A 26481-nucleotide genomic window follows, 5' to 3' on the forward strand; every position below is an offset into this window, starting at 1 on the left:
AAAATCAGACTTTTAGTAGGAAGAGTAGAAACAGTTACAAGAGGTAAATAAATTATAACATTCACTTGGATTATACTGCAAATTGCATTCAGTAGTGCTACAGCATCTCTCTGCTAGGTTCTCCTGGCATAACAAAGTACAAAAACTTGGACCCCTTGGGGGGTTCATGGTCTCCCTGCCTGACATAACTTTCTTCTCCATAAGTTGTATAGCTTGAGATCCTCATGTGCACAGCTGGCAGGGTGTAGCAGTGGGTAACGGCTCAAGTCCCTATCTTCTGCCCCTGCCAGCCAGAGAAGTCACTCTCTCCCCTTCACTTCACAGCTGTAGAGACAAAGTCTTGGGCAGTCCAGCTGCAGGGAGATCCAGGTGCTGGGTTGGTGAGGCCCAGCAGGAGGGAGCTGCTCACACGCAAGCTGCATGCTGTTCTACTCCACCTACAGCGTGGTGGTTTCTGTGTTTGTGATGCCGGCATCCTTTGCCATTGCAGAGAAGATGCTCTGCTTCTGAAGCAGCTTCTCGGGACTGTCAAATTCCACAATCTTCCCTGCGTGCATCACCATCACCCTGGCAGTGAGCAATGAAGAAAACACCTGAGCTCCAACAGTCAAAGTTGTTAGTGCTACTAGCACCAGCACTACAGCCCCACCGACACGTGTTCCTTCTACACTAGGCAGTCCACCTCTCAGTGAACACACAGTTCTCATCTCTGTGCTGGATGGTGAAATGTGTTTGGTGTCAAGAATCCCTCTGCAGCCTACTGCTGTAGAGGGTCCCAAAAACATTACTCCCCCCCCAGAGGCATTGCTGTTCTGGGCATTGCAACCACTCTTGTACCTCTGGCTGCATCCTTGCATCTGCTACTGGCCACCTCTCCCCACCCCAGGAGCCCTGAGCCCCATTCCTGTGCCCTATGGTACCTGTTGCTGTCCATGATGGTGTGGAGACGATGGGCGATGGTCAGGACAGTGCAGTCAGCAAAAGCACTCCGGATTGTTGTCTGGATTAAGTGATCAGTTTCCAGATCCACAGCTGCTGTTGCTTCGTCCAGGATGAGGATCTTGGCTTTGCGTAGAAGGGCCCGGGCCAGACACACGAGCTGTCTCTGCCCAACACTGGGAGGAAGTGGGGGATGTGAGTTACCAGGTAAACAGAGGGTGCCTGTCTCAGCCCCTCACCCCACTGCAGCCCCCTCCTAGGCCCAGGACAAGGGTAGGGAGCAAAGCATGCTTCAGTTCCTTTGCTCACCTCAGGTTCTCCCCTCCCTCGCTCACGATGTGTTGCAGCCTTTCAGGAAGTTCTTGCACATATGGCTTCAGGTGAGCCAGCTCGAGGGCCTTCCACACCTCCTCATCAGTGTACTGGTCAAAGGGGTCCAGGTTCATCCGCAGGGTGCCAGTGAAGAGCACAGGGTCCTGCCAGGGACAGCACAGAGTGTTTGCCTCTATCGTGGCTATTCAGCAGGGCTAAATGCTTGCCCTGCAGCCTGCCCCTGGACAGGGAGGTGGTGATGATGAAGGGTGCTGGGGGTGGGATCCCTGCAGCACCCAGAGGAGTGCTAAGGGCCATGGCATGCCCAGGGCAGAGCTGTGAAGATACGGGGTGCAGAAAAGCTGGAATCGGCTCACCTGGGGGATGATGGTGAGGTTCTGGCGCAGGTCGTGCAAGCCAATGGTCGCTATGTCCAACCCATCAATGATGATCTTTCCCCCAGCAGCCTCCAGGACACGGAAGAGGCAGTTGGTGAGGGAGGATTTTCCAGCCCCCGTCCGGCCCACAACTCCAATCTGTGGAAGCAGATGTTTAGACCACCTAACAGGGCTGGAAATAACTGAGTGAGCACACTCATTTTCACTTGGTGAGCCTTCTCCAAGCCACAAAGAAAGGGTGCAGTGCAGGCAGAAAGGTCCTCACCTTCTCAGTACTCCCAATATTGCAGGTGATCCCCTGAAGAACCAGTTCCAGTTCAGGTCGGTACCGAACTTTGTAATCCACAAACTGGATCTCGCCTTTGCTGGGCCAGCCATGGGGTGGGCGCTTGTCTGTCACCCATGGAGCCTGGGGGCACAGGAAGGTTAGAGGGCTGCACCAAGCTGTGCAGCAGGTGTTGGCCCACACCCTGCTCTCCTCACCTCTCTCTTGACCTTCGTGTACTCGTGCACCCGCTCTACAGCCACAATATTTGTCTCCAGCTCCGAAGACACCCGCACCAGCCAGTTCAGTGTCTGGGTCACCTGCAAGGCAGAGCCACAGAGCTCAGTGGGACCCATGAACAACCACCTTGTGTTGAGAGTTCATCAAAAACATGCTCCCCACAGCAACAAACATCCTCATTACATGTGGATGCGTGTTCCCCTGGCTTCAGTCCCCAGGTGATCACTCTCTCCATCAGACACTCCAGCTAATCCCCTCTCCACACACTACAGATGAACATGGGGCAGCATCATGCAGCCAGCCCAGAGCCATCAGCCCAAGAACTTAACAGAAGAAACTTTCATTGACTCACGTTGAGGGCAGAGGAGACTGAGAGACCCACAATGCCGCCTTCCAAAGAGTTTTTTGAAATCACAGCCAGAAGTGCAGAGAAGAAGACCACCAGGCTCCCAACAAACTCCAGGCGGATGGCCAGCCATCTGCAACAGGAGAGCACAGCTCCAGCACAGGGCCAACCAGTGAGACCAGCATCTCACCAGTGTCGAACTCAGCACCATATGCCAGAACCAGGCAATGCCCACATCACACATCTATGTGGCCTGGAGCATTGGCATCTTCCCAGGATCCACCCTTGACTGCACAGCTCACTCCAACTAGGCTCTGGATACTTCATAGGAGCTTTCAAAATCACCCTAAAAAGCCTCCTTCCACAGATGGTGGCCCTATCCAAAGCTCTCCCAATTCCTACACAAACCCTCGAAGCACATCCTGATTGAGCTGTAGGTGTCCCTGTTCATTGCAGCAGAGTTAGACTAGATGACCTTTAAGTGTCCCTTCCAACTCAAATGATTCTATGACTCTGTGATTATGAAGGAAGACTTTAGCATCTCCAGAACCTCTCCCAGGACCTGGATGCGGAGTGCTGTGGCATAAGGAGCAAACTCACCTATTTGAGACTATCCAGGAGTGAACAGTTTTTTGGTTGATGTCCATTGTCTTCTCGTTTTGCTGCAGGAACCGCTGTTGATGTCCATAGGCCCGGATGACAGAAAGGCCTGACACTGTCTCACCAAAGTGGGAGTAGATGGGAGACCTGGTGACGGAGTCCAGGCGCCGCAGCTGGCGTGACGTGGAAATGTAGAAGCGCTGAAATGAGGGGACAGCTCGGTTACCAACACAAAGCCCAGCAGTGACAGGGACACTGCCCCAGGCAGGGCAAGAGCTGCTCTCCAGCCCCAGCTACTCACCAGCACAAAGTAGTAGAAGATGCCCAAGGGAACAATAACAACAAGGAAGAATGGGGTGGCCAAGGCGATCATGAGCAGTGTGCTAATGATACCCATGAAACAGTTGAGCCAGCTGCGGAAGGACATGGGGATGGTCTCGTCTACTGTGAAGATGTCCTGTGGTGTAAAAAGAAGCAGGGAGAAGCAGTCAGTGACCCCAGAGAGAGGAAGAAACCCAGAGGCTCCACACATACAGGATTCCTATGCACCCATACTTTAACACAGTACAAAAAATTTGAGAAAATATTGGATGAAACTGTATTGATGTAAACAATTTACGTCAATAAATGTAAACACATTTACATATTTACACATTTACACAATAAACACAGCCACATTTAGGGCCACAGCTCCTAGCTTGGGAACAGCTGAATTAATGGAGAAGATTTCAATAATAAGACTTTACAAAGTCATTTACATTGACTGTATTACTTTGTTGGCCCTCTCATTGTCTCAGGACAGCTCTAGGCTTCTGCCTCTCTCTGTAATCTACTCTGAACCCACTTCAGTTTTTCTACACCCCTATTGGCCAGGTGGCCCCAAAACAGGACTCAGCATCCAGCTGGGTCTCCCTTGCACTGAGCAGATGAGATATAATCCCCTGTAATTTGCTGGCCACTCTCCTCAGATATACAGCCCAAGATGTGGTTAACCTCATGGTGAGCCACGCATTCATCATATCCTTCTGCTCCACGGAACATGGCACCACTCAACACCCACCAGATCTGCCAGAACACCTTCTCCACATAGGGGCTGTTCTCCTACCTTGGCAAACCTGTTCACAATGCGGCCAGTGGGAGTCGTGTCAAAAAAGCTCATGGGAACACGGAGGATGTTACTGAGAAGCTGCTCGTGCACAATCCGGGAGGCTCGCATGGCACCATGAGAAGACAGGATGGTTGCAAGGAACAGGAAGAGAGCTGCAAGGAGAGCAGAGAGCGGTCAATCACAGCTCACATGTGACACTGGCCCCAGGCAGTCATGGGACACATGGAACAGTGAAGTTGTGCAGTATCCCATGTGACATCCTGCATCCCACCTCCTCACCATGCCACAGTAACTGCATCCCACCAGCCTTATCCCTGCTGGATCACATCACTGAGTGAGCAGCACCCTGTGTCCCCGCACTCACCCTGTGAAACCCCCAGTGCCCCGAAGACACCGATCCGCAGGTCTCTCTGCTGCACAGGGTAGGTCTCATTCTGGTAGCGCTCCGCATCATCGGTCCAGGCGCTGAGCCACAGGTTGGTCCCCACGTAGGCAACGTAATCTGCCACATAGCTCATGGCAACACAGAAGGAAAAACCCAAACCAACAGCACGGAGATACCGCAGGTACATGGAGAACTTCACCTGTGGAGAAGTTCAGCCCATTATCACTGTCCAGCAAATCACAGCCAGTGCCACCCAACACAACGTTGGACTTGCTGCCCTCAGTCCTCCCTCTACCATACTGCACTGTCAGGGACCTTGGCCGCCAGCTCCATGCAGTGCTGTGTCCTGGCTGCAACGGGGCTGCAGAAAGCTGGCACTGGCTTCTCTTGGCAAGAGCCAAGGTCAGTACAGTGCCCCTCTGCCTCCTTCTCCTTCCTCCTCACCTTGCCAGTTTCCACAGCTTCCTTCTCAATCAGCTTCTGGCCCTTTATGTTCTTGATGGGCTCCTCCTGAGCCTTCTTCACAGAAGTGGTGCTCTGCGTACTGATGCTGTGGGAAGGTGATGGGCACTGTTAGTACCAGGGTGCTGCTCTGGAGGTCCTGCTCTGGGGTTGCACCCCACATAGCACTGGGAACACCAGTGCTGGAGCTCCCCGGGGTGAGTGTCCCTACATAGGCAGCTTTGAATAAGCTTTGTGAAAGATCACAAGGGCACAGCAAGGCAAGTAAAAGCAAGATCAGATGTTCCTGACCCAGCACTAGCTAGGGTTAGAAGCAACAAGGGAAGTTCCCATCCCCTTCTCTGCAGGAATCTCCCAGTAAAGGCCCCAGGTCTCCTAAAGAGCAATGCAGGAAGCAGGGGAGAGGGCAGAGAGCTCTGGCTGAGTCCCCACCTGCGGGTGAACTCTTTGCGATGGATGCTGGCCTCTCGCTTCAGCGTCATGGTCACCACATCATCGGGCCCCTCCTCCACACAAGGCTCCATACCTTCATCCCCCTGCTCTTCAATCCCATCTAAACCAACAGCTACAGACATGGGAATGAAGGACAGACCAATGAATTGCATCTTGGAGATTTCAAAACCTCAAGACACAAATGTCCCCTATATCCAGTAGCATTCCCAGTACCTGCAGTAGTTTCCTCTGCAGCATCCTCCTCCTGGCTACCATATGAGTTCAGGAATTGGGCGAAGGCCCCTCTGTTTGCAAGCAGGGTGTTGTAGGAACCATGTTCAGACACTGTTCCTGCCACCAGCACCACGATGTTATCAGCCTGGGGCAGGAAACTGATACTGTGCGTCACCAAGATCCGTGTCTGCAATAAAGTGGCAGTGTTGTTGGAGGGCGGTGGAATCAGAACACCTCTTGCACCCCAAGCCTTGGGCTGACCTCTACTTGAGGACCTCTTTGCTCATCACCACCTGGCTACGGATACACAGGGCACCCTTCCCTCCTCCATGTCCCCCTAGGACTCTCCAGCCTACCCAAAAGCCACAGGATCCTTTTTGTGTCCCAAACAGAGAAGGGGAATCCCAGGAAGATAGGCATGACAGTACCAGAGACATTTCTGCCTGGCCATGTCTCAGGAAGGAGAGCACAAGTGCTCACCTTCTTTTGCAGCAGCCCTTTAGGTCCCAGCACGTGCTCAAAGAGGTGCTTGCCAACATGCGCATCCACAGCAGAGAGAGGGTCATCCAGGATGTAGATATCAGCATCGTTGTACACTGCCCTGGCCAGGCTGACCCGCTGCTTCTGGCCCCCACTCAGGTTAATGCCCTGAATGGAAAGGAACCTCCATGAGCCCCAGACTGCCACAGGGTGACGGCCCTTCTCTCTGCCACATGTGTTCACCACATATTTGTTCATCCCTATCGTGCAGTGCCTAAGGCTGATACCTTCTCTCCAATCTCTGTCTGGTCACCTGCAGGTAGTAGCTCCAGGTCTGGAAGGAGGGCGCAGGCCTTGATGACTTTCTGATACCTAGCTTCATCCAGCTCTGATCCAAAAAGGATATTGTCTTTCAGCGTGGCATTCTGGATCCAGGCCTGCTGGGGGACATAGGCCAGGGAGCCCTGGAAGAGAGACACAAGAACAGGGTCATCACCAGAGCATCAGCCCAAATGCGGCCACCCTGCACCTCTCAGGACCATCTGGTCCCTCAGCTGGGGGCCGCATGATCACCCAGTGCCTGCCTCGCTGCCTGTTTGTGAGCCCCACAGCCCCTGGCACCAGCCAGCCACTCTCACCTGGATATTGATGTGTCCTTTGATATTCTCCATCTCCCCCAGCATGGCCGATATCAGTGAAGACTTCCCTGAGCCCACAGCCCCAACCACAGCCACCAGGCTCCCAGGTTTGATGTCCAGGTTGACGCTGCAAGACAGGAGAGCCTAGTGAGCAGCATGTCTCCTGCACAGGACCCACACAGAGCAGAGCACAGCTGGAGGTTCACCATGACTGGCATTGCAAAGAGACAACTGCCTTGCCCAATTAAAAGCTTAAAGGGAGAGGGACCCATCAGGCCCCACATGGCACACAGCACTTACTCTCTTATCACAGCATTCCCATCCTGCTCCCAGGTAAACGTGGCCTCTGAGAAGCGCACAGCACTGCCTGTCAGCAAAGAGATGCACCTCAGGACTGAGAAAGTGCAAGCCAGATTCATCCCTTGCAGTTGGATTGGGCATCCCAAACCAACCAGTCTGCACCACCCCCAAAACCTTCCATGCGTCATTCACCTAGTTCTGCTCAGCTCCTGCCTGCACAGATCCACCTCTGAAATGTCCTATGGTCCCCAGCATACTGTGATCTGCCTGCTGCGTGCTGGCACAAGGTGAGGCTGACCAACAACCCACAGGGACTAAGCCAGAGCTTTACCTACCTGGGATGGAGTCATGGTGGATAGCTGAAGTGTCCAGATCCTCCCCACCCAGGTACCGCTCCAGCCTCTCCTTCGAGACATTGGTCTGCCATGGCAGAAAGAGGATGGCATGAGGCACAGCTGCGTGTGCTTACAGGAGCCCCCTATGCAGAGCACCCCATATACAGCCTACACTCGAGCATCATCCTTCACCTCTGAGCCCTAACCCTGTGTCACATAGGCAAGTCCCATTCCACCCCACTGCCAAAAGAGCCCTGTGCACTGATCCTTGGGTGTCTGAGGCCGAGGACCATCACACTTCTGAGCCCCATGTGCTGGCTCAGACAGAGATATCAGATGGTCCTCCTGAGGGCTGACCTGCACTATGGAAGAAAGAACCAAGGGCAGCATGGCCATGGGGAAGCGCAGCACATTGAAAAGGGAGATGGAGGTAAAGGCTTTCTGTGCATCCAGGACATTGTTCTCATCCACCAGTACATAGACAGCAAAACTGGCCAAGGAGACCTGGAACAGAAAAAGCCACCATCAGTTTGGTTGCGTGCAGCCCAGGTCGTTTGCCTCCCCTCACTTCACACCAGCTGAGATTTCCCTTCTTTCCCTTCCCCTTGGTCCCAAACCAACCCCAGCTCTCAAAAAAATGCAGCTCTCCCCAGCCTGTTGGCACTCACCAGGAAGGGGGCACACGAGAACACAAAGATAGAAACTGACTGTAGGTAAGAGAACTTCAGTAAGTCCTTCAGCTCACATGCTCGAATCTCATTGATTCGCTTCTCAAATGAGGGCTCCCAGGCAAAGAACTTCAAGATCTGTGAGATAATGAGAGTAAGCTGGTGCTGGCCTCACTGGAATGCCCACCTTTCAGGGGGTCCACACTCCACTGCTCACCTTAATCCCATTGAGGACTTCACCCATTATTTTCATGCGCTCATCCTTGTTCTTCATGTTCCTCACCTACAAACAGAAGGTCATGGCTACACCTCAACCAGACAGAGCTCACCCTTGGGAATGCACCTGGGCTGGGGAAGGGAAGGGAAGGGAAGGGAAGGGAAGGGAAGGGAAGGGAAGGGAAGGGAAGGGAAGGGAAGGGAAGGGAAGGGAAGGGAAGGGAAGGGAAGGGAAGGGAAGGGAAGGGAAGGGAAGGGAAGGGAAGGGAAGGGAAGGGAAGGGAAGGGAAGGGAAGGGAAGGGAAGGGAAGGGAAGGGAAGGGAAGGGAAGGGAAGGGAAGGGAAGGGAAGGGAAGGGAAGGGAAGGGAAGGGAAGGGAAGGGAAGGGAAGGGGCTCCAGGACCCACAAAGACATCCTATGAGTCTGGATGACCACCCCAGCCCAAATCAGACCCAGTCTGAGAAAGATCTGCAGCATAACAAGGAATGCTAGGGGAGCAGGAAGAACAACAACAGGGAAAACCTTTCTCCCACCACTGACCTGTATGCCTTTGGACTTGTTGACCAGGAATCCGTTTATGGGGATGAGCAGCAACATGACTGCAAGGCCAGCCAGGACAGAGGGGCCCAGCTCTCCCCAGAGGAAGACAATAGACAAGATAATTTGCAAAGGTGATGACCAGAGCTGGTGAATAAAGTTGGCCATGTCCATGAATCTTTGGGCATCAGCTGACATCAGGTTCACAGTCTCTCCCACTGTAGACTCTTTGCGAGTGGCACTGGACATGGTGAGCGCCTGTAGAGAGAAATTGTGGTCAGTGCAAACCTTATGGGAGCAGAGCTGGGAACCAGCAGGGTAGGCTGAAACTGCTCCTCAGATTCTGGTAATTATCAGATGTGCTGTTTGCCCCAGGCTGATGGCAAGAGATACTGGAATTCCCAGCCCAGCTAGGAGAAAGCCAGCTGCAGATGGTGACAGAGCCATACCAACCTTCTTGTAGATAGCAGCAATGAGGCTGGCACGCACATTTGTGCCAAGCTGGAAGCACAAGTTGAAGTACTGCTGCAGGCAGAGGGACTGGAGTATTGCGGCCAGGAAGAGCAGGATGCTGTACAGGTACCCCTGCCAGGCAAAGGCCTCCGCATCTGACACAAAGGCGATCAGCAGCCTGAGGGGCAGAGAGGCCGTGAGCCACCCACCCATGGAGACAGACCCAACAGGGTGCTCCAATCCAACACAGGCAGTTGGGTGCTGAGCACACAGGGAGGTGGTGGGGCTGGGGGCAAGGCCGGGATGGTGTGACTCACTTCAGCAGCTGGGGGCTGGCAAACACAAGCACATCATGTACTAATTTGAAAGCCACCGACATCACGAGGTTCTGCAAGAAGGTCTTAAAGAGGACTTTCATCAGCCACTTCTTGGGGTAATCCTTGTGAGAGGAGTCCCCTTTACCTCCCTTCTTTTTCTTTTTCTTTGGCTGTTTCTCCTCCTACAGAAGAAAATGAAGAAATAAATGAGCGGGTCCTATGGCTTTTGGCACCTGAAAGGATGCTTCCAGGGCAGCTACATAGCCCCCAGATCAGGTGTCCTGAATGAAACCCAGGCTTTAACTCCTGTCATATTATCTATCTATATTATGGATAAATTATAGAAAAACTCCTTCTCAGAAAGAATGGTGATGCATGGGCACAGGCTGCCCAGGGAGGTGTTGGGGTCACGATTGCTCGAGGTGTTGAAGAAATGTGGAAACGTGGCACTAAGGGACATGGTTAGTGGGCAGGGTGGGGATGAGTTGACGATCATACTGAATCATCTTAGAGGTCTCTTCCAAACTGAATGATTCTATGATTCTCTCTCAATTCAGAGTGATTTTCACTCAGACCTGGGAGATATCTGGGACACGGAAATACAGAGATAGGGAAGCTGCTTGTACTGCAGCCTTGCAGGGCATAAGGATGGAGAATTTCTTGGTGTCTCAAAAAATAGGGATCTGCTAAGGATGGGAAAGACCTTGCCACAGAATTCCCCATCTTTGTCCATGGCCCTGAAGAATCAGAGTCGGAAAACTCAGCATTGGGGACTGTAGGGAGATGAGGTGACCCTACTCAACAAGGCTGGGCTTGGATCTCTGTATCTCATGCAGGGCTGCACATGGGAAGGGATTTACCAGCACCAGGATGTCCTGGCTCTGGGCCTTGCTCATCCCATTCATGTGCTCTGTGTCACGTTCCCGGCGTCTTTTCTTGCGTTTCCGTTTCTCCAATTCTGCTTGGGCTTTCCTCAAAGCAGTCTTCATGTTCTTCTCAAAAGTAGCATATAAGGCCTGTGTCCTGTCTTTATCTTTCAAATCCCAGACATCTTCAATTTCCAAGGGCTTCCGATGGCCCTTGTAAATCATCCTGTGGGGCAGAGATCTCCCCTTAGCATGTCTCCAACACTGTGTCTGTAGGAAGGTCCTCACTGCAAATGCAGAGCTTTCAGAGTCTGGTCCTAACAGAGGGAGAGCTACAAACCAAGCTCCCTGCAGCTCAGGCCCTGATTTGTATTCACAGCCTGTTGTGGCTGAAGTTCCCATGCAACTGTCATGCTACATGGCAGAGCCATGACAGATCACTGCTACCTGCAGACTGGGCCTGATGCACCAGGTACCAGTGCACACCAACGTGGGAATTGTCCAAGCTCAGGCTGCACAGATTGCACTGACTACTGAGCTGCTCCTGGCCAGCTCTTGGATGGGGCCCTTGGCCCTTATCTATTGGGTAGCAGCCAGCCCACAGCAAGGAGTTGGAACTGGATGGGCTTTATGGTTCCTTCCAACCCAACCATTCTGTGATTCTATGCTGTGATGCTATGGCTCATAGCAGCCTGTGCAGCTCAGCCCTGAGACCGCCCTGAATTTAGCCACCCAGACCTCCCCATAGCCCCGCTCACCTGCTGTACCACTCAAAGGTGACGGAACTCAGGATGGAGGCTGTCACCTCTGGGTTCTAGAGTGCAAAGGAAAGAGAAGTGAGTACTGAGGCATTGCGGGTGCTAAGATGAAGTTGACAAGAACCGACCAGCACCAGGCTGCAGCCTCCAGCTCTCCTTGTGCCCCTTGCTGACACCCTCCTGGCACCCTCACCCACCCTGCATGCACTTCATACCTTCTTTGCAAATTCTTTTGCTTCTGGGGAGATATCTGAGAAGCCTGAGACAATAAAGAGCAGCAGCTGGAGCCCATAGGAGATGAAGAAGAGGACAAACCGTGGCACATCCGAGATGGGGTCCTGTGGGAAAGTAGAGCCCAGGGTGACTGCTGGGGCTTGTCTCAAGGCCACCCAGCCCTCAGAAACAGCATCCAAACCAACAGAGCAGTTGCAGAACTCTGTGTCCTCTCTCAGCTTCCCTTTACCACCTCTCTTTCCTTCTCCCTCCCTCCTCCCAGGTATCCATAAGGGGAGAAATTAGTCCTGGTTTTCTCATACTTCCTCAAAGGGAGAAGGTGAATTTAAAAGGCTATTCCTCTTCCAGTTCCCAAGGTCCATAGGGAAGCTGGAACCTCAGTGATACCACTGAGAGCTTGTCAAGGGGTGAGGTCCATAAGGGACTCGATGATCCTTATGGGATAATACCTCAGGGTATTCTATGATTCTATTACTTCCTTTGGGGACTGAACAGTGCCATGGGGAAATACACAGCTTCTTGCCAAACCCAACCTGCAGTGCTCTCCGGACAAGGGACTGGAACGGCAGGATCCCACAAAGCAGTGATAGGATCCAGAAGCAGAACAGTACCACTGAGTCTCTGCACAAGCAGAAGGACCGCGCATAGTGGATCAGAAGCACCAGGACCTGAAAGAAAAACCATCACTGAGGATCAGGCAAGGCAGCAGGACCAGCTCTGCCCTTCAAACACGCCTTTGGGGTACATGTACCCAGGCACTGGCACACGTGGTCTCTGCCAGTCCTACAGAAGCTTCAGAGTTCATCACACAGGGCAAAGGTTTATTCCAGGGAGACATTGTATCAAAACGCTCATAGGAAAAACAAGGTCTGAAGGCACCCTGGCATTATGCTTCAGCTGTTCTCACCCCAGGTTCTTGGCCATGCTATAAAGACGGGCATAAAGCAATGCCCTGGCTCCTGAACATCACTCCAAATCTGACATTACGTAGGTCAGAGACCGATGGCTAACAATATCTCCTAAACTTTGCACATGAATCCAACTGATAAAATAGTAATCATTAGCAAATTGTTATGTTTGCTTGTAAGTGTAGCTCCTAAGTTTTATGGCTTTATTAAGACTGTTAGATTGGCCAATAACTTCTACAAAACATCTGCTACTCCTGTGCACGTGTTCCCCTGCGCACGCAACTCCTGTGCCCTCAGTTTCCTAGAGGACCAATCTCACATATCTTCATTCACAAATCCAATCTCTAATCACAGATCTCCCCTGCCTCAGAGTTCTATGGCACTTCTCAACTCTTCTTTCCCACAGAATTCCCACAGATACTCAGAGCTGCCCCATCCCCATCTCCCAGGTTGCTCTCTTGCAGACGCAGCCTCCCTCCATCCCTGTGCTGTGGAAGTTTTCTGCAGCCCAGCCCTGCCATCCCATGCCATCTCTTTGGTGACACTCAGCACGTTGTCCCGTTGACCCTTACCCAGGTGACGATGTATAGGCTGGGGTTGGTGTACCGGACAGCTGGCAGGGAGTACTGCCCTGTGCCCTCTGTAATTGCCATGACCAACTCTGCCACAGCTGTCATCAATAGCAACGTAACCAGCATCTGTGTGGAGAGGAGGGCAGTTGTGAGGAGAGACCCAGCCCACCATGTGCACTGGAAACCAGTGGGAGACAACGCAACTGGATATAAAAGCACTAAGCCCTATAGATCACTGCACCCTTTCCAACCCAAACCTGGTGCAAAGAGCTTTTTGTGCCCTTTCATAGGAGCACTGCCACCATATTAACCTTGGAATACACAAGCACATAATATCAGAGGCTGCAATGCACACCTAAGACCTCCCTCCCAGAACACCCCAGCTCTGTGGTGCCCTCTGTCCCAGCTACGCGTCATCATGGGCTTCCTTCTGGCTTTTCCATCACAGTGCTTCTTCTCTCCTATGCTTCTCATCTGTTCATTCTTCACCCAACTCCAGCTTAGCAGCTTTCTACTCACCACCGCTCAACCCAGGCTGTTCCCGCCACCCTCTTTGCCCCCTCAGCCCCACTCTACCTGTTTGATCTTGTAGAGTTTGGTCAGAGGTGATTTCTTGGATTTAGATTTGCACAAGGGAAGGAGCTGCCATGGTGCCAAAACCCAGAGAAAGCCAAGGGGGATCCAGACCAGCACTGTCTGCTGGAAGCACACTGGCAGGTCAGCATCTGAGCGAGCGAGGAAGGAGTCGTTCTGGGGACAAGAACAGACAGTGAGGTCATAGATCCATAGAATCATAGAATATCCTGAGTTGGAAGGGATCTGTAAGAATCATTGAGTCCAACCGTTGGCTCCACAAAGGGCCACCCAACAATCAGACCCTATGTCTGAGAGCACTGTCCAGATATGTCCTGAATCCTGGCAGCCTGCAGCTGTGCCCACTGCCCTCTGGTGAAGAACCACTTCCTAGCACCCAACCTGAATCTCCCCTGAAATTACTCAGGATCGCTCAGCCCTCGCCTGGCTGGTAGCACTAGCACTCTGATAGCTCCTATCCCTCCTGTTTCCACCCCACTCAGCACCCACCATCCTGACTTACTGCCCACCAACCACCCTACCCCAACAGAGCCAACACAGCCTCTCACCCAGAAGACGGAGCCGCAGAACTCCTCCAAGGCTGCTGGCATGGCTGGGGTGGGCAGAGCCAGCAGCTCCTTCTCTCGCTCTGCTCAGCTGTGAGAGTCCCCGGTAGATGCTTGGAATAAAAGTCCCTACACACCCTTGGCCGGTGTTGGGATCAAATCATGATGGCATACAGTTAATTGTTAACTTGTTGTTGTGCAACTCTGAAAGCAAACCAGTGACCAAAGGGGCCTTGGAAAACCACGAGTTCCAAGGAAGGGAAGAGAGGGAGGCTTAGAGAAGAGATGAAAGGGAAACTGCTGTCACAGACTCACTTCACCATGCGGCCGTTGCTTGAAAATCACAGCCTTCATCAGTGTATACTGAGATGATAGGTGTATGGTCCCACAAAAGACAATCTGTGTTGGTGCAGTACATCTTCCCTCTGCTGGGACCACTCCAGCAACCCCCAGTACCCATGTGACAGCCAGAGAGCCACACCTGGAGGGAGACTGACCCTAAACCATCATCCTGCTACTTTGAGAGGCAGGGGCTGGGATGGGTCTATCCTAAAACAGAATTTGCTTTGTCACACAGGATTTTGAGGAGCATTAGGTAAAAGGGGAGGGTGCACAGATGAGAAGAATTCTGCTGTTTCATTGTTCAGTGTTTGTAGCTCAAGAGTCAAGGGTGATACAGTGACTAATTGCTCAGGAACAAGCCCCTTGCCATCAATCGCAGAGGAAGGTCCAACGTCTAACCTGCTGGTTAATTATTATTGCCTTCTCTGATTAAATCCTCTTCTTTTTTTGGTAAACAAAGCTGTCCCCAGTGCCAGGTCCTCCAGCCAGTACTGATACACTGCTGAGGAGAGCAGCAATCTGATGTATTAGACAGAAGATCACTGAATGGAGCAGCCACTCCCTCAGGTTCTTCTCAGTCCAGAGTGCTGATGTAATTCATGAACTATGGGCCGTTACAAACACGTTCCTGTCCTCACCTTGTGGTTCACTACATGATCTTTCTCATCTCTCTACCCCACAGCCCTGCCTTCTGAGCTGAACAAACCCTCATACGTATTTTACCTAGGCTGCACCTAAATCCTACCTTTCTTTTTTCCAGCTTATTTTTGTACAGTAGCTGAGATCCAGTCTTTCCAATTTATCTTCACAAACATGATCCTTAAAGGTGCCCTTGTCTCTACCAAGTTCTACTCTGCCCATTGGCCTTGCTTATAGGGCTTGCCCCAGTAACAGCTTCATATTAAATACTCCATTCCCTCGCTTGCCTTGCTTTTCAATGCATATCAGAGCCCATCCTCTCCCAGTCTTTGGTCTCTCGTTCAGAGCTGAACAGCTTTCCTCAGCCAAGAGTGTTTAAAACAAGCATATCCACTCTTCCTTTACCCTCATGCTCATCCCCCTGAAAACCTGTAAAGTCACCTTAGTATCCTTTAGCTTCTTCCATTACAATATCCAGAAAATATTTGCAGGGACCAGGCTAATTGAAGTGCCCTTCATGCCCCCATAGGGTCTGCTCCAGGACAAAGACTTCTCCAAGACAATGTACACTTTGATCCAGACCTCCTAATCTCTGAGAAGTTTATTTCTTTGCTTTCTTATGGTGTAACACCCTTTGAGTTCAGAAACCTTTTAAAACAAATAAAACTTAACACAAAAGAACCAAACTACATATACGATGGCGGAAGGCTGTGTCAGCATAATACATTAATTGAGTTACAGATATCAGCATGACTCAAGAAATCTTACAACATAAACCACATACTCTTAAACTCAATTAACTGTAAGTGAAATCACTTCTACCAAGTTTGAATCCTTCCTACTAAGTGCACATCAGCCAGCAGTGACCCCACGCTATGCAGCTATTTTCCCAGCTCATATTTTGAGAATTGCCATCTACGTTCCCAAGATGTGTTTTGAGAGACACTGATAGCTCTGATGGAGCCATGTGAAAAAGGAGATACACTCTCCAACATAAAGCTCTGAAGTTATACTCTTTAGCTATAGGTTTTCAACTATCTGATTCTGTTAAGGTAAAACCAAAAGAAGCCTAAGCTCTGATTCTGACTAGTCAGCAATAAACCCACAGGCACTTTTTCCCCCTCACACAGTCTGAAGAATAAGGAGATGCTTGTGAAGACATGTTAGGAAAAGGACCTGGAAACTCCCTGAGAAAAAGTACCTTCGCTTCCCAAGGAATCTCACCATATGCCCTACCCTCCCCTTAACCTCTCTCATCTGTAGCCCAGTTGGCTCACAGCTAGCTCACCCCATCAGTCAGGTAGTAGAAGCTTCTTGCCGTATAGGCTCATCACCTCTACATATCAACAGCTTTGATGTGCTTCTCTTTAATTGAGAGATGCTGGGTTTCTAATCCTGAGCTATCTTACTGGCTGACACGAGCAGACCTTGTCTTCCAGCTGTGGAAGTTTTCCTTCCTGGCATTTTGGATGTGATCGTTTTCTCTTTTGGTGCAGCACAAGGATGATTAATTCAATGTCCCCTCATCTGACTCTTACCTCTTCTGTTGCTCTCACACTTGGCCCTGCTGAGACACAACTAGAGTTTGAGATATGTTCTTAACTAAGTGCTTATTTGCTATTACTTTGTTCCCAGGAAATGTTTCTATCTCCTGTACACATTGCCTCATCTTACACAGATGAGCTAATGTGGACTTTTCCATTTGCAGTATGTATCTAGAACTGATGCCAAAGCATGCTGTACCAAACCATGCAAAATGCAGCATACAGTACCATCTGTAAAATAAATTCAAAACAAGCAACAACAACAACAACAAAAAAAAAAAACAGTATAAACAGAGTAAGAGGGGAGCAGCTGCAGCATTTATTTGATGATCACATGCAGTGCTACACAATTTATTCTCCCATACTTGCTCAGCTCCCTTCCTCTCTAAATACTGCTGAGCAGCTTGTTGCCATCACATCCAAGAATGAGTCCTTTTATTTAAAATGGCCAACGTAAGTTTCCAGGCCAGGGACTGGTCACTCAGGGGAAACCAAGGGAAGAAACATCAGGCTTTGTCACCTAATTTGCATCCTCCACAGCCTGAGGACGGAAGCAGTACACATCTGTCCACGTGGCAGGAAAAACTCTGGAGTCTTGGTGCTCTTGTTCCAGCACAGTGCTTTCCACTACAGAATGTTCTTTGCAATGGCATTCAGGGTCCTCACTTTAGCCACATCCGCCACCTTAACAGAGTACTCAGGGGCAGAGAACGACGCTCCCATGGCAACATTTGGATTTCTGTACAGAAAATGACTGGTTACTTTCTGCAGGTGACACAGAAGGGTAAAAGACATTAATAAAAACCCACAATCTCCCCCACAGCGTTAGCAGCAGTCAGAATACCTGCTGGTGCCACCCAGACCAAAGATGAGGCAGAAACAGAACAAAGAACAGTACAGAGGACAGAAAAAAGCAGCATCTACAGAAATCCAGTGCAGACTTGTGGTCTTCATCACTGTTCATAGAGGCACATCTCACAGGATGCGCCACATCCAAAACCCACATTTATCAGTGCTAAAGGTCAAAGGTAACTACATCAGAACACGCCCTTCCAAGTGTCACCGGAGTGCACTCAGAAGCTCTAGGGCAACAGTAGCATAGGAAATGCCCCAAGGAGCTAGTTGTGCATGGAGCTTGTGCCCAGACAATGAGCACCACTGGATTCACACACTGCAGAACACAGAGCCAACTCACTTAGCCAACTAACACAATCCCAACCACAACAGTACAATTAGCACTCAGAAAGCTGTTTGAAATTTACACCCGTTCCACACACTTACATTTGTATTAATCCTGATTTCCCCCAGTACAATTTTGCTAAAAAATAGTAAGAAATACTCAGTTACCTGAACTTCATCCCTGAGTCCCGAGCTGAGCGAGCAGAGCAGTGAAACTCAGAAGCAGAAGAGCCTTCCAGAATCCTTTGCAGGTTGCGCTCTGTGATGCCACCCCCTGGTGGGAAGAATCCTTGTTTATGTCACATGCAGCATAGAAAGGACTATCACATACCAAACATCATCCCTGAGATCTATCCCCTAAGGGACCAGCACCACCTACACAGAAGGGGAAAAAGCCCTTGGGATAAGAGACCCTGGCACTCGAAGAGATGGGAGATGACTTGATTCATGTCCTCCCGCAGATCTACAGGTGTCCCCCAGATTTTCCAGTAAGCAGCAGCTGCAGTGCTCTGCAGCCTTTACTCAGACCAGGGCAGGAACACCTCCCTCCAAGGGATGTGGCTCAGAAAAACCAATCAGACAGTGCACCCCAGAGCAAGAGGAGCCAGATGCAACTAGACCTGTTATAGACAACAAGAAAAAACTTTACCTGGCACTACGACAATTCTGCCCTTTGCCTGAAAAAAAAATAACTTGTTAACAACACTGGCACAGCAGCAAGTCCTCACATGCCACTCTGGGGAACAAAGAAAACTTATGTATCACAGCCTTGAAATTCACAGTGGCTTATGATTCTTGCATTCTCACTCCAGGGATCTAGCCCAAAGGGACTTGGGAAATCAGATCAAGGACAACCCAGAGGTGGGGGGCAAGCACTTGTGGACAGCAGCTTCCCCATAGAAATGAGGGTTATCATTGATAATAAGAATCTGCCTCCAAGCAAAGCCCAGGAAGTGGCCACAGTAACCCAGAGGCATGTAGGAAGCACTTACCTGTTCTGCGAGTTTCTTAATCAAGGATAATCCTTCCAGTGCTGAGCTATCGCAGCCACTGGTCAATACCCGCTCAAACCCCAGAGAAATCAGAGTCTCCAGTGCCACCTGAGGGTCGTGCACCATGTCGAAGGCTGAGAGACCAATGGAACATTTCAGAAATAACTCACTGCTCAAGCTCTGTCCCCATTCCAGCCCAGGAGAGAGATGGGAAAGTCCCTTCTCTCAGCCACAGCTCCCAGCTATAATATCACCCTCACAGTAACAGCAAGGCTGCAGCACTCAGCTCTTTGGGCATTTCCACCCCGTCAGGGCAGTAACACTGCCACCAAGCTTGGACCTCCTGAACCTAAGCTGTGCTACAGCTCTAGCACAGTACACACAGCTTTTCACCCTCCAAAGAAAAACCACCAGATTAAGCCCAGCTACTCTCCAGCTCCCCATCTCTGTCAGTGGGGCAGAAGCTGGTCCCTGCCAGGCCACCAAACTCTGTGACTCACCTCGGTGAAACGTGACTGGCAAGGGCCGGCAAACAGCTGTAATAAGAAGACATATGGTCAGCCTGGACTGCTACAGAGATTCCTTTGTGTCAGAACCAGAAAAGCACATGAGATTTTCTTCACTACCTACAATTTTTGTACTAGATTAGCCCACTGCAAATTTTACCAGAAGTGCTCAACGCTGGCAGTTCACAAGCCAATTTACTTTCTACAAGAAGAAACGTAACTACCTTATATTATCTAACTACTGCAAACTAACTAATGAAAATACTGATTGCAGGGCTCCGCTGGATAGGAAGAGCAAGGACGCAAACAAGACCTGCAGACCATGGAACCCAATGCTGCGCATTCTCCGGTGTGAGACAGCGCAGCATGAAGCTGCCATCCCTGGTGACAGCAAAGAAACCACGCAGTGCTTAGAGAAACATTTACAAGCAGGGATTCTCTCACCCAGCAACGCCGTGCAGAGCTCCGTATCGATGCGACCATCCTCAGTGAGGGCCCCGAAGACCAGCCCATCCGCACCGTGCAGCTTGGCCAGGCGGATGTCGGCCTTCATCACCTCCACCTCTCGGTCCGAGTAGAGAAAATCTCCGCCGCGAGGCCGGATCATGACGAACACCGGGACCCGCACGCACTGCTTCACCACCTGCAGGAGCCCTGGGGGGAGAAACGGGACGAGGGGAGGAGATGGGCTTACAGAACGGCTGACGGCCCCCAGGGGGCGCGTCTCGAGAACTCAGCGAGAACGGAGGGGCGCGGGGCCGCGCGGCTCACCCATGCTCGGGGTGGTTCCTCCCTCCACCAGGCCCGCGCACAGCTCGATCCGGCCGGCACCTGCGGAGAGGCGGTCACACCCGGCCTCGGCCCTCACCCCGTTCCCGCCAACCTCGAGCCTCGGGCCTCACCTCCTCGCTCCGCGTTGACGGCAGACTCCACCGAGTCCACGCACACCTCCATGAGGAAGCCATCGTCCATGCCTAGGAAGGAACCACGCGGTCGGCCCGGCTCGGCCCATGGCGGCCCCCGACCGCCTCGCGGCCTCCCGTCGAGTTTCCCGCCCGCTTCCGCCTCGGGCCCCGCCCCCCGCGCTCGGCATCCGGCCTCGCCCCCTCGCGGCCCGGAGCCCCGCGCCCTTCGTCACCGGCCCCGGGCCGCGAGGGGGCGAGGCCGACGCGCCGCGTCCGGGCCGAGCCCCGCCCCCTTCCGCCGCAGCCCCGCCCCCGTCCCGGCCCGGGGCTCCGCCCCCGTCTCTCACGCGGCTTCACCTGCGCTGGCGGCGCGCGGGGGTCGCTGCTGGCTCTGGGTCACGTGCCGCGGAATTGTCATGGTGACGCCCGGAGGTGGCCGGAAGCGCTCACCTCGCTTCCGCCACGCGGCCGCCACTTCCGGGCTCGCTCGGGATGCTGCGGGCGCTGTGCGGCGGAGGCGGGCGGTTCTTCCGTCCCGGCCTCTCGCTCGTTCCTCTCCGTCGGCCTCCGCAGCGCAGCCTCTCGCAGCGGCCGGCCCCCGCCGTCCCGCCCGCTGTCGGGCGATGGCTGCTCGCCTGCAGCGGCGCTGTGGCGGGTGCTGTAGTGCTGGGCGGCGTCACCAGGTGAGAGCGGGGGCCCGGCCGTACTGCTTTGTCCGTCTCCCTAAGCTCCCTGTTTCTGGCTCCCAGCTTAAGGGTCGTCTGCTGCACCCGGCGGCTCTCGTCTCGGTTCTGTGAGGTGAGCTGTGCTGCTTCTGTCTGCCTGCAGGCTGACGGAATCCGGCCTGTCTATGGTGGACTGGCACTTGGTGAAGGAGATGAAACCCCCCAGGACGCAGCAGGAGTGGGAAGCGGAGTTCCAGAAGTACCAACAGTTCCCAGAGTTCAAAATGTGAGCGCTCAGAGGTGGGGCGGTGGGCTGAGGGCACTGGTCCTGCAAACAGGCAGCGTGGGGATCTCACACAAATGGAAACGTTCCCTAACACTGAGTGAGGCACGCCGTGCGTCTGGTAGCGATTGCAGGCAGTCCCCCTCCTGTTTCTCATCCCTCACCGTGGGAAGCATGAAGCAGGACAGTAGCACTGCCTTAAACCACTCTTTGTTTTTACACCCCTCGCAGTCTGAATCATGACATGACTCTGACAGAGTTCAAGTTCATTTGGTACATGGAGTACTCACACCGTATGTGGGGCCGTGTGGTGGGCTTGGCCTACATCATTCCTGCTGCCTACTTCTGGAGGAAGGGCTGGCTCAGCCGCCCCATGAAGGGCCGTGTGCTTGCACTCTGTGGGCTCGTGTGCTTCCAGGTGAGAGCTGTGCAGATGCAGGGAATAGCTGCAATGTGTTCTGTGTATCTCCTGATTGTTGAGAGACAAATTTGTGAAAGTTTGGGTGGGGTGCGACAGTGCTGGTAAGTGTTTGAGATAGAAGAAACAAATTGTTTTGACTTTAATGTTTCTCTGATTTGCTAAAATCAGAGATTGTTGCTGCCCTGTGTGTGCTGAGGCAAATGTGAAGGGCTGCCCCTGGCTCCTCTTACTGATGCATGGGGTGGGGGAGCTGGCTCTCACCCTTTCTTCTTGTTATGTCAGGGTCTACTGGGATGGTACATGGTGAAGAGTGGATTGGAAGAGAAGCCAGATTCCTATGATATTCCTCGGGTCAGCCAGTACCGCCTCGCAGCACACCTTGGCTCTGCACTGGTTCTTTATTCTGCCAGTCTGTGGACGGGGCTGTCTTTGCTGTTTCCACCACACCAGGTACAAAGTGGTGTGTCAGAAGTCAAGGCACAGCATAGTGTAAAGTGCAGAGGACTGGGGGTAAAGGAAATGTGTGGAGGATGATGGTTACTTCCATTTTATGCTATTTCTGACTGTGATCTTAATACCAATAGAAGTTTATAGAAACTTCTTATTTAGCTCCTTCTGAACTGTTCTATTCTGCAACAGTTATGAGATGCTGGATTTGACTTTGTTGTTCCACTGAACAGCAATTAGTCTCAAGAGTTCATGCATACTCAGGCAGGAGCCTGCCTGCCAGGTTCAATTATTTGTTCCACTAAGTTCCCAGTGGCCACTTCAGTTTCTGCACAGAGTTGGACTCAATTGTTTGTGAAATACTTGGCAAACCATTAGCCTGTATATGTAAAGAAAGCTTTTTTTACCTGTTGCAAACAGCACTGGATTTTTTTACTTCAGTTCCTTTTTTGTTTTACAGTTGCATGAGACACGTCAGCTGCTTCGGTTGAGGCACTTTGCTCATGGCACTACAGCTCTCATTTTTCTTACAGCTCTTTCAGGTAATGCTGTCCTGTCTTGCAGCTCATCTCTCTCTGCGTTGCTTTTCTTCTGGTCTGATGGGGAGTGTGAGAAGCCCCATCGCTATCTTTGTATGAACTTTCAGAGAGCTTACATTTAAGAACTTCTTTTACTGGCCTCTTTTGAGCAGGTGGAGATGTGCTGAACAGTACGCATGCTGTTGTGAGATCTTTGTATATGTTTGCAAAAGAAATTTGGGATCGAGCTGAGTTCTTGAGTCAGGCTGGATGTAAGAGCTGTGCAGCCTGGGGTGCCACCTGTACCCAGTTCAATAGTCTTGTTCTCTGCTCTGGAATTGCAGGTGCCTTTGTGGCAGGGCTGGATGCTGGTCTTGTGTACAATTCCTTCCCCAAAATGGGGGAACGCTGGATCCCAGATGATCTTCTCGCCTTCTCCCCAACCCTGAGAAATATCTTTGAGAATCCTACAACTGTACAGTTTGATCACAGGATCTTGGTAAGTGCTGTCTTCCTGCTATGTCTAAGCTTCCTTCTGGTTGCCTCCTACATCCAAACTGTCATCTTCAGGCTGTGGCTCTGTCAGTGTGAGTGATATACAGGGTGTCCAAGGTCCTGAGAGCTTTGTTACCAATTTGTTTCTGAAGAAAGAGGAAGGTTAGCACTCCTTTTTTTTTTTTTTTTAATGTGGTTTTCTTCCTTAAGGATGTCTTCCTCCTGTCTGAGTTACAGACGTCATTTCTTTGTGTCTCGTTTTCCACATGCTACAGATCAGGGTAGCCTTTGCAATGGAAATGTCTGAGGATGTTGCCTGAAATAAAACTTGGAAGGAGACACCACTCAACAGTAACATTTCCTCTAGAATTTAAGTTCCTTTATACCAGTAGTGCCCTGTGAAATAGATCTCAGCTAGTTAGAGAAAATTGGATATTAAACAGCACTGCTGACACGACTTTGGACCAAGCCATAGCTTGATAAGATTAAACAGAAAGGTAAAAGAGTCTTGGTAGGGGAATTGTGAGGTGATCTGTGCAATGAGATGATGCTGGTGAGCTAGAGCTGGGTAGTGAAAATAAGATCAGGATTCCAGCTGACAGCTTCCACCTTTCACTGCCAAGGTTCGCAGGTGGGAAGGGGGCAGAAATAATTCCTATCAAACAGAAGAAATAAGGAAAAACTATTGGGAAAGCAAGGCATTCATTCAGAAAATTGAACATAGCTTATATTTTTTAGGGCTGTTAACTGGGTGGGGCATGGAATCTGCAGCACGTGATGGTGGCCATTAACATGTTTCTAAAGTTAAATAAGTTCAGTGAGCGATGTTTTATTGCATGGAAGGTGCAGTCAAAGATATCTGGCCAATTTCCTTTCAACTTCTCACGAAGGGTGGTTGTTTCTCTGTCCTATCTCTTCCTTTTTTAGGGAGTTGCCTCAGTCACAGCTGTCACAGCACTGTACCTCTTCTCACGGAAGATCTCCCTCCCTCACAGGACCAGGATGGCAGTGACATCCTTACTGGCAGCGGCTTGGGTGCAGGTACTGTGCTTTTTTTTTTTTTTTTTCCTGTTCTGTTTTTTTCCTAGTCCTTCACAGCACATCCACAACACAAGAGCTGGAAGGCTGCCTCGACATGGAAGCGGTGCATGATCTGCACACCCTGAGGCTGGAGCTGAGAGCTGGAGGACTGCAGCCCCACACGGAAGCGGGAGGCCTGTCCTTGGGCTTGCTCACAATCACAGAATGGACAGGGTTGGAAGGGACCTCAAGGATCATGAAACTCCAACCCCCCTGCCACATGCAGGGCCACCAACCTCCTCATTTAATGCTAGACCAGGCTGCCCAGGGCCCCATCCAATCTGGCCTTGAACACCTCCAGGGACGGGGCATCCACAACCTCTCTGGGCAGCCTGTTCCAGCACCTCACCACTCTCTCTGTAAAGAATTTGCCCCTGACGTCCAACCTAAATCTCATCTCCCTCACTTAAAACCATTTCCCCTCGTCCTGCTGTCATCTACCCTTTCAAAGAGTTGATTCCCCTCCCCTCTGTAGGCTCCCCTTAGGTACTGAAAGGCTGCAATGAGGTCACCCCGCAGCCTTCTTTTCTCCAGGCTGAACGAGCCCAGCTCCCTCAGCCTGTCTTCATAGGGGAGGTGCTGCGATCCCCTGATCAGCTTCGTGGCCCTCACGCTTTAGGCTGCGTGCAGCCACAGCCGTGCTGACCCTCCTCCCTTCCCGCAGGTGTGCCTGGGCATCAGCACGCTGCTGCTCTACGTCCCCACGCCGCTGGCCGCCACGCACCAGTCGGGCTCCCTGGCGCTGCTCAGCGCGGCCCTGTGGCTCATGAGCGAGCTGCGGCGCGTGCCCAAGTGACCCGCGGGGCTCGGCTGCTCGACCTCCCGGTGGCGACGGCGCGCGGTGCGTTCCTGCTGTGTAACATAAAGGACTTTTACGGAGCTGCCGGTGTCTGCGTGCTTGCGGAGCGAGGTGAGGGGGTGGGCGGCCGGGCTCGGGCCGATGCCGCGCTGCGGCGCCCCCTGTCGGTGAGGCGGTCTAAGCGCCCCTTCACCAATGGCAGGCGGCAGGGCGGTCGGCGCGCCGCGCTCTCTACGCGGATTGGCCGCCGCCCGCGGCAGTGGGCGGGACTTCAGCCCGAGCGGTGGGTGCGGGTGAGCGGCGGCGGGAGCGGCCATGACGGCGCACAGCTTCGCGCTGCCCATCGTCCTCTTCTCGGCCTTCTGGGGCCTGGTGGGCATCGCCGCCCCCTGGTTCGTGCCCAAGGGGCCCAACCGCGGGTGAGTACGGCCGGCCGGGCCGGAGGGGAGGGAAGGGCCGCGGCGAAGCCTTCCCTCGTGACGGTGTCTCCGCCCGCAGGGTGATCATCACGATGCTGGTCACCACGGCCGTGTGCTGCTATCTCTTGTGAGTACCCGGCCCCGCGCGGCCTCCCGGGGCTGCTGACCGCTGCCGGCCTCCAGCCGCGCCTCGGGGCGGGCGTCGGGCCCCGGGCCCCGCTAGGCCCTTCCCGTGCCGCCGGGGCTCACGCTCGCGTCCTTTGCAGCTGGCTCATCGCTATCCTGGCCCAGGCCAACCCCCTTTTCGGGCCGCAGCTGAAGAACGAGACCATCTGGTACGTGCGCTTCCTCTGGGAGTGACCCCGGCAGCAGCCGTAGAGACCCGCCGTCGCCGTGAGTGGGCAGAGCTGGGGGGGAGCTGCTTTGGCCCCGGCACATCGCGGCTGTGGAGCCCTGAGCCCAGCGTGGGGCTGCCGGTGCAGCTCTGTGCTAACGTCTCCCCCTTTCTCCTTCTTCCAGCTCTCGCTGTTCGAGCATCTCCCCTCCCATACCAGGCAGCTCCCAGAGGTGCTGGGCCAGGGGCTGGAGCCGCTGCCCCAGTGCACTTTAAGCACTGCGCCGGCTGGCTGGGCCCCTGCTGTTGGCAGGCAGTATCCCTGCTGCAACGTGGGCCCCGTGGCACCCTGCACGTGACCGGTCCCTGGGTGGTCCTTGCTAAGATAGGCTCTAGCTGTGGCTGGGAGAAGGGAAGGCTGAGCCTGTTGGAGGAGGCATACTGCCATGGATGTGAGGGAGGTGCTGGGGTTTTGGGCAGGGGTTCCTGGTCAGCAGTGTGCCCAGCCTGGGACTGTGTCATCTCCCACCTCTGCAGTGAGGGTGCTGCAGTAGTATGTAGGTACCACCATTCCTCTCGTGTCTACATTCCAAGAACAAATTATTGTTTTAGGTCAGCCCCGTATTTATCAAATAATTTATTGGCATTATTTATTTATTTGTATTTGTCTGTGTTTGCCGAACTTGTGTTGTGGAAATAAATATTTTTTTCTAGTAAGTGATGCTGGAAGCAGAGTCACTTGCTGCTTGGAGGCTGAGGAATTCTGGGCT

At 52.4% G+C, this 26481-nt stretch overlaps 4 protein-coding genes across 7 annotated transcripts; 2 read left to right on the forward strand and 2 right to left on the reverse strand.

The window, feature by feature from the left end:
- Positions 1-65: 65 nt before the first annotated feature.
- On the reverse strand, positions 66-14286 carry ABCC2 (ATP binding cassette subfamily C member 2). The gene is made up of 32 exons (XM_090145315.1): positions 14147-14286; positions 13581-13754; positions 13005-13130; positions 12058-12192; positions 11506-11628; positions 11291-11346; positions 10527-10758; positions 9667-9848; positions 9350-9527; positions 8900-9154; positions 8360-8425; positions 8143-8280; positions 7832-7978; positions 7475-7559; positions 7140-7206; positions 6840-6966; positions 6489-6665; positions 6202-6369; positions 5722-5908; positions 5488-5620; positions 5038-5143; positions 4573-4792; positions 4206-4360; positions 3402-3557; positions 3101-3300; positions 2507-2633; positions 2133-2234; positions 1915-2058; positions 1629-1787; positions 1249-1415; positions 921-1115; positions 66-567 (listed from the first exon to the last, which is right to left on the reverse strand). Exons 1-32 carry the CDS (start codon positions 14186-14188, stop codon positions 438-440), a joined length of 4659 nt encoding a protein of 1552 aa, XP_090001441.1. The 5' UTR covers positions 14189-14286; the 3' UTR covers positions 66-437.
- A 2678-nt stretch (positions 14287-16964) lies between these two features.
- CUTC (cutC copper transporter) lies at positions 16965-20706 on the reverse strand. Of its 3 annotated transcripts, none has more exons than XM_031597687.2 (9): positions 20608-20706; positions 20248-20319; positions 20117-20176; positions 19790-19999; positions 19340-19375; positions 18840-18973; positions 18497-18524; positions 18016-18121; positions 16965-17407 (listed from the first exon to the last, which is right to left on the reverse strand). In XM_031597687.2, the coding sequence occupies exons 1-9, from the start codon at positions 20666-20668 to the stop codon at positions 17296-17298; spliced, it is 819 nt and encodes a 272-aa protein (XP_031453547.1). In that variant the 5' UTR covers positions 20669-20706; the 3' UTR covers positions 16965-17295. The 3 variants fall into 3 exon arrangements, with proteins under 3 accessions (XP_031453547.1, XP_090001467.1, XP_090001468.1); XM_090145342.1 differs by having other exon boundaries at positions 17297-17433; XM_090145341.1 differs by lacking the exon at positions 20117-20176.
- COX15 (cytochrome c oxidase assembly factor COX15) lies at positions 20667-25038 on the forward strand. Of its 2 annotated transcripts, XM_031597683.2 has the most exons (8): positions 20743-20933; positions 21079-21201; positions 21430-21616; positions 21902-22069; positions 22527-22608; positions 22929-23083; positions 24007-24120; positions 24824-25038. In XM_031597683.2, exons 1-8 carry the CDS (start codon positions 20743-20745, stop codon positions 24953-24955), a joined length of 1152 nt encoding a protein of 383 aa, XP_031453543.2. In that variant the 3' UTR covers positions 24956-25038. The 2 variants fall into 2 exon arrangements, with proteins under 2 accessions (XP_031453544.2, XP_031453543.2); XM_031597684.2 differs by lacking the exon at positions 21430-21616 and having other exon boundaries at positions 20667-20933.
- A 113-nt stretch (positions 25039-25151) lies between these two features.
- On the forward strand, positions 25152-26481 carry ATP6V0E2 (ATPase H+ transporting V0 subunit e2). Its single transcript, XM_031597689.2, has 4 exons — positions 25152-25377; positions 25457-25504; positions 25644-25770; positions 25897-26481. The coding sequence occupies exons 1-3, from the start codon at positions 25274-25276 to the stop codon at positions 25735-25737; spliced, it is 246 nt and encodes an 81-aa protein (XP_031453549.1). The 5' UTR covers positions 25152-25273; the 3' UTR covers positions 25738-25770; positions 25897-26481.

Source organism: Phasianus colchicus, chromosome 8 (genome assembly GCF_987193195.1).
Source record: "Phasianus colchicus chromosome 8, bPhaCol1.hap1.1, whole genome shotgun sequence".
Taxonomy (NCBI): Eukaryota; Metazoa; Chordata; class Aves; order Galliformes; family Phasianidae; genus Phasianus; species Phasianus colchicus.

Bases quoted from the DNA above. Each gene is read 5' to 3' on its own strand.
- ATP6V0E2 (XM_031597689.2), top strand. From the start codon at position 25,274: ATGACGGCGCACAGCTTCGCGCTGCCCATCGTCCTCTTCTCGGCCTTC. The intron at 25,378-25,456 runs GTGAGTACGGCC...CTCCGCCCGCAG, and splicing joins CCCAAGGGGCCCAACCGCGG to GGTGATCATCACGATGCTGG. The intron at 25,505-25,643 runs GTGAGTACCCGG...CGTCCTTTGCAG, and splicing joins GCCGTGTGCTGCTATCTCTT to CTGGCTCATCGCTATCCTGG.
- COX15 (XM_031597683.2), top strand. From the start codon at position 20,743: ATGCTGCGGGCGCTGTGCGGCGGAGGCGGGCGGTTCTTCCGTCCCGGC. The intron at 21,617-21,901 runs GTGAGAGCTGTG...TTGTTATGTCAG, and splicing joins GTGGGCTCGTGTGCTTCCAG to GGTCTACTGGGATGGTACAT. The intron at 22,609-22,928 runs GTAATGCTGTCC...CTGGAATTGCAG, and splicing joins TTTTCTTACAGCTCTTTCAG to GTGCCTTTGTGGCAGGGCTG.
- CUTC (XM_031597687.2), bottom strand. From the start codon at position 20,668: ATGACAATTCCGCGGCACGTGACCCAGAGCCAGCAGCGACCCCCGCGC. The intron at 18,974-19,339 runs GTGAGTCACAGA...TTGGTCTCTCAG, and splicing joins GCCAGTCACGTTTCACCGAG to CCTTCGACATGGTGCACGAC. The intron at 18,122-18,496 runs GTAAAGTTTTTT...TCTTCCCACCAG, and splicing joins CAGAATTGTCGTAGTGCCAG to GGGGTGGCATCACAGAGCGC.
- ABCC2 (XM_090145315.1), bottom strand. From the start codon at position 14,188: ATGCCAGCAGCCTTGGAGGAGTTCTGCGGCTCCGTCTTCTGG. The intron at 13,755-14,146 runs GTGAGAGGCTGT...TCTTGTCCCCAG, and splicing joins TCTGCGGCTCCGTCTTCTGG to AACGACTCCTTCCTCGCTCG. The intron at 1,116-1,248 runs GTGAGCAAAGGA...ACTTCCTCCCAG, and splicing joins GAGGGAGGGGAGAACCTGAG to TGTTGGGCAGAGACAGCTCG.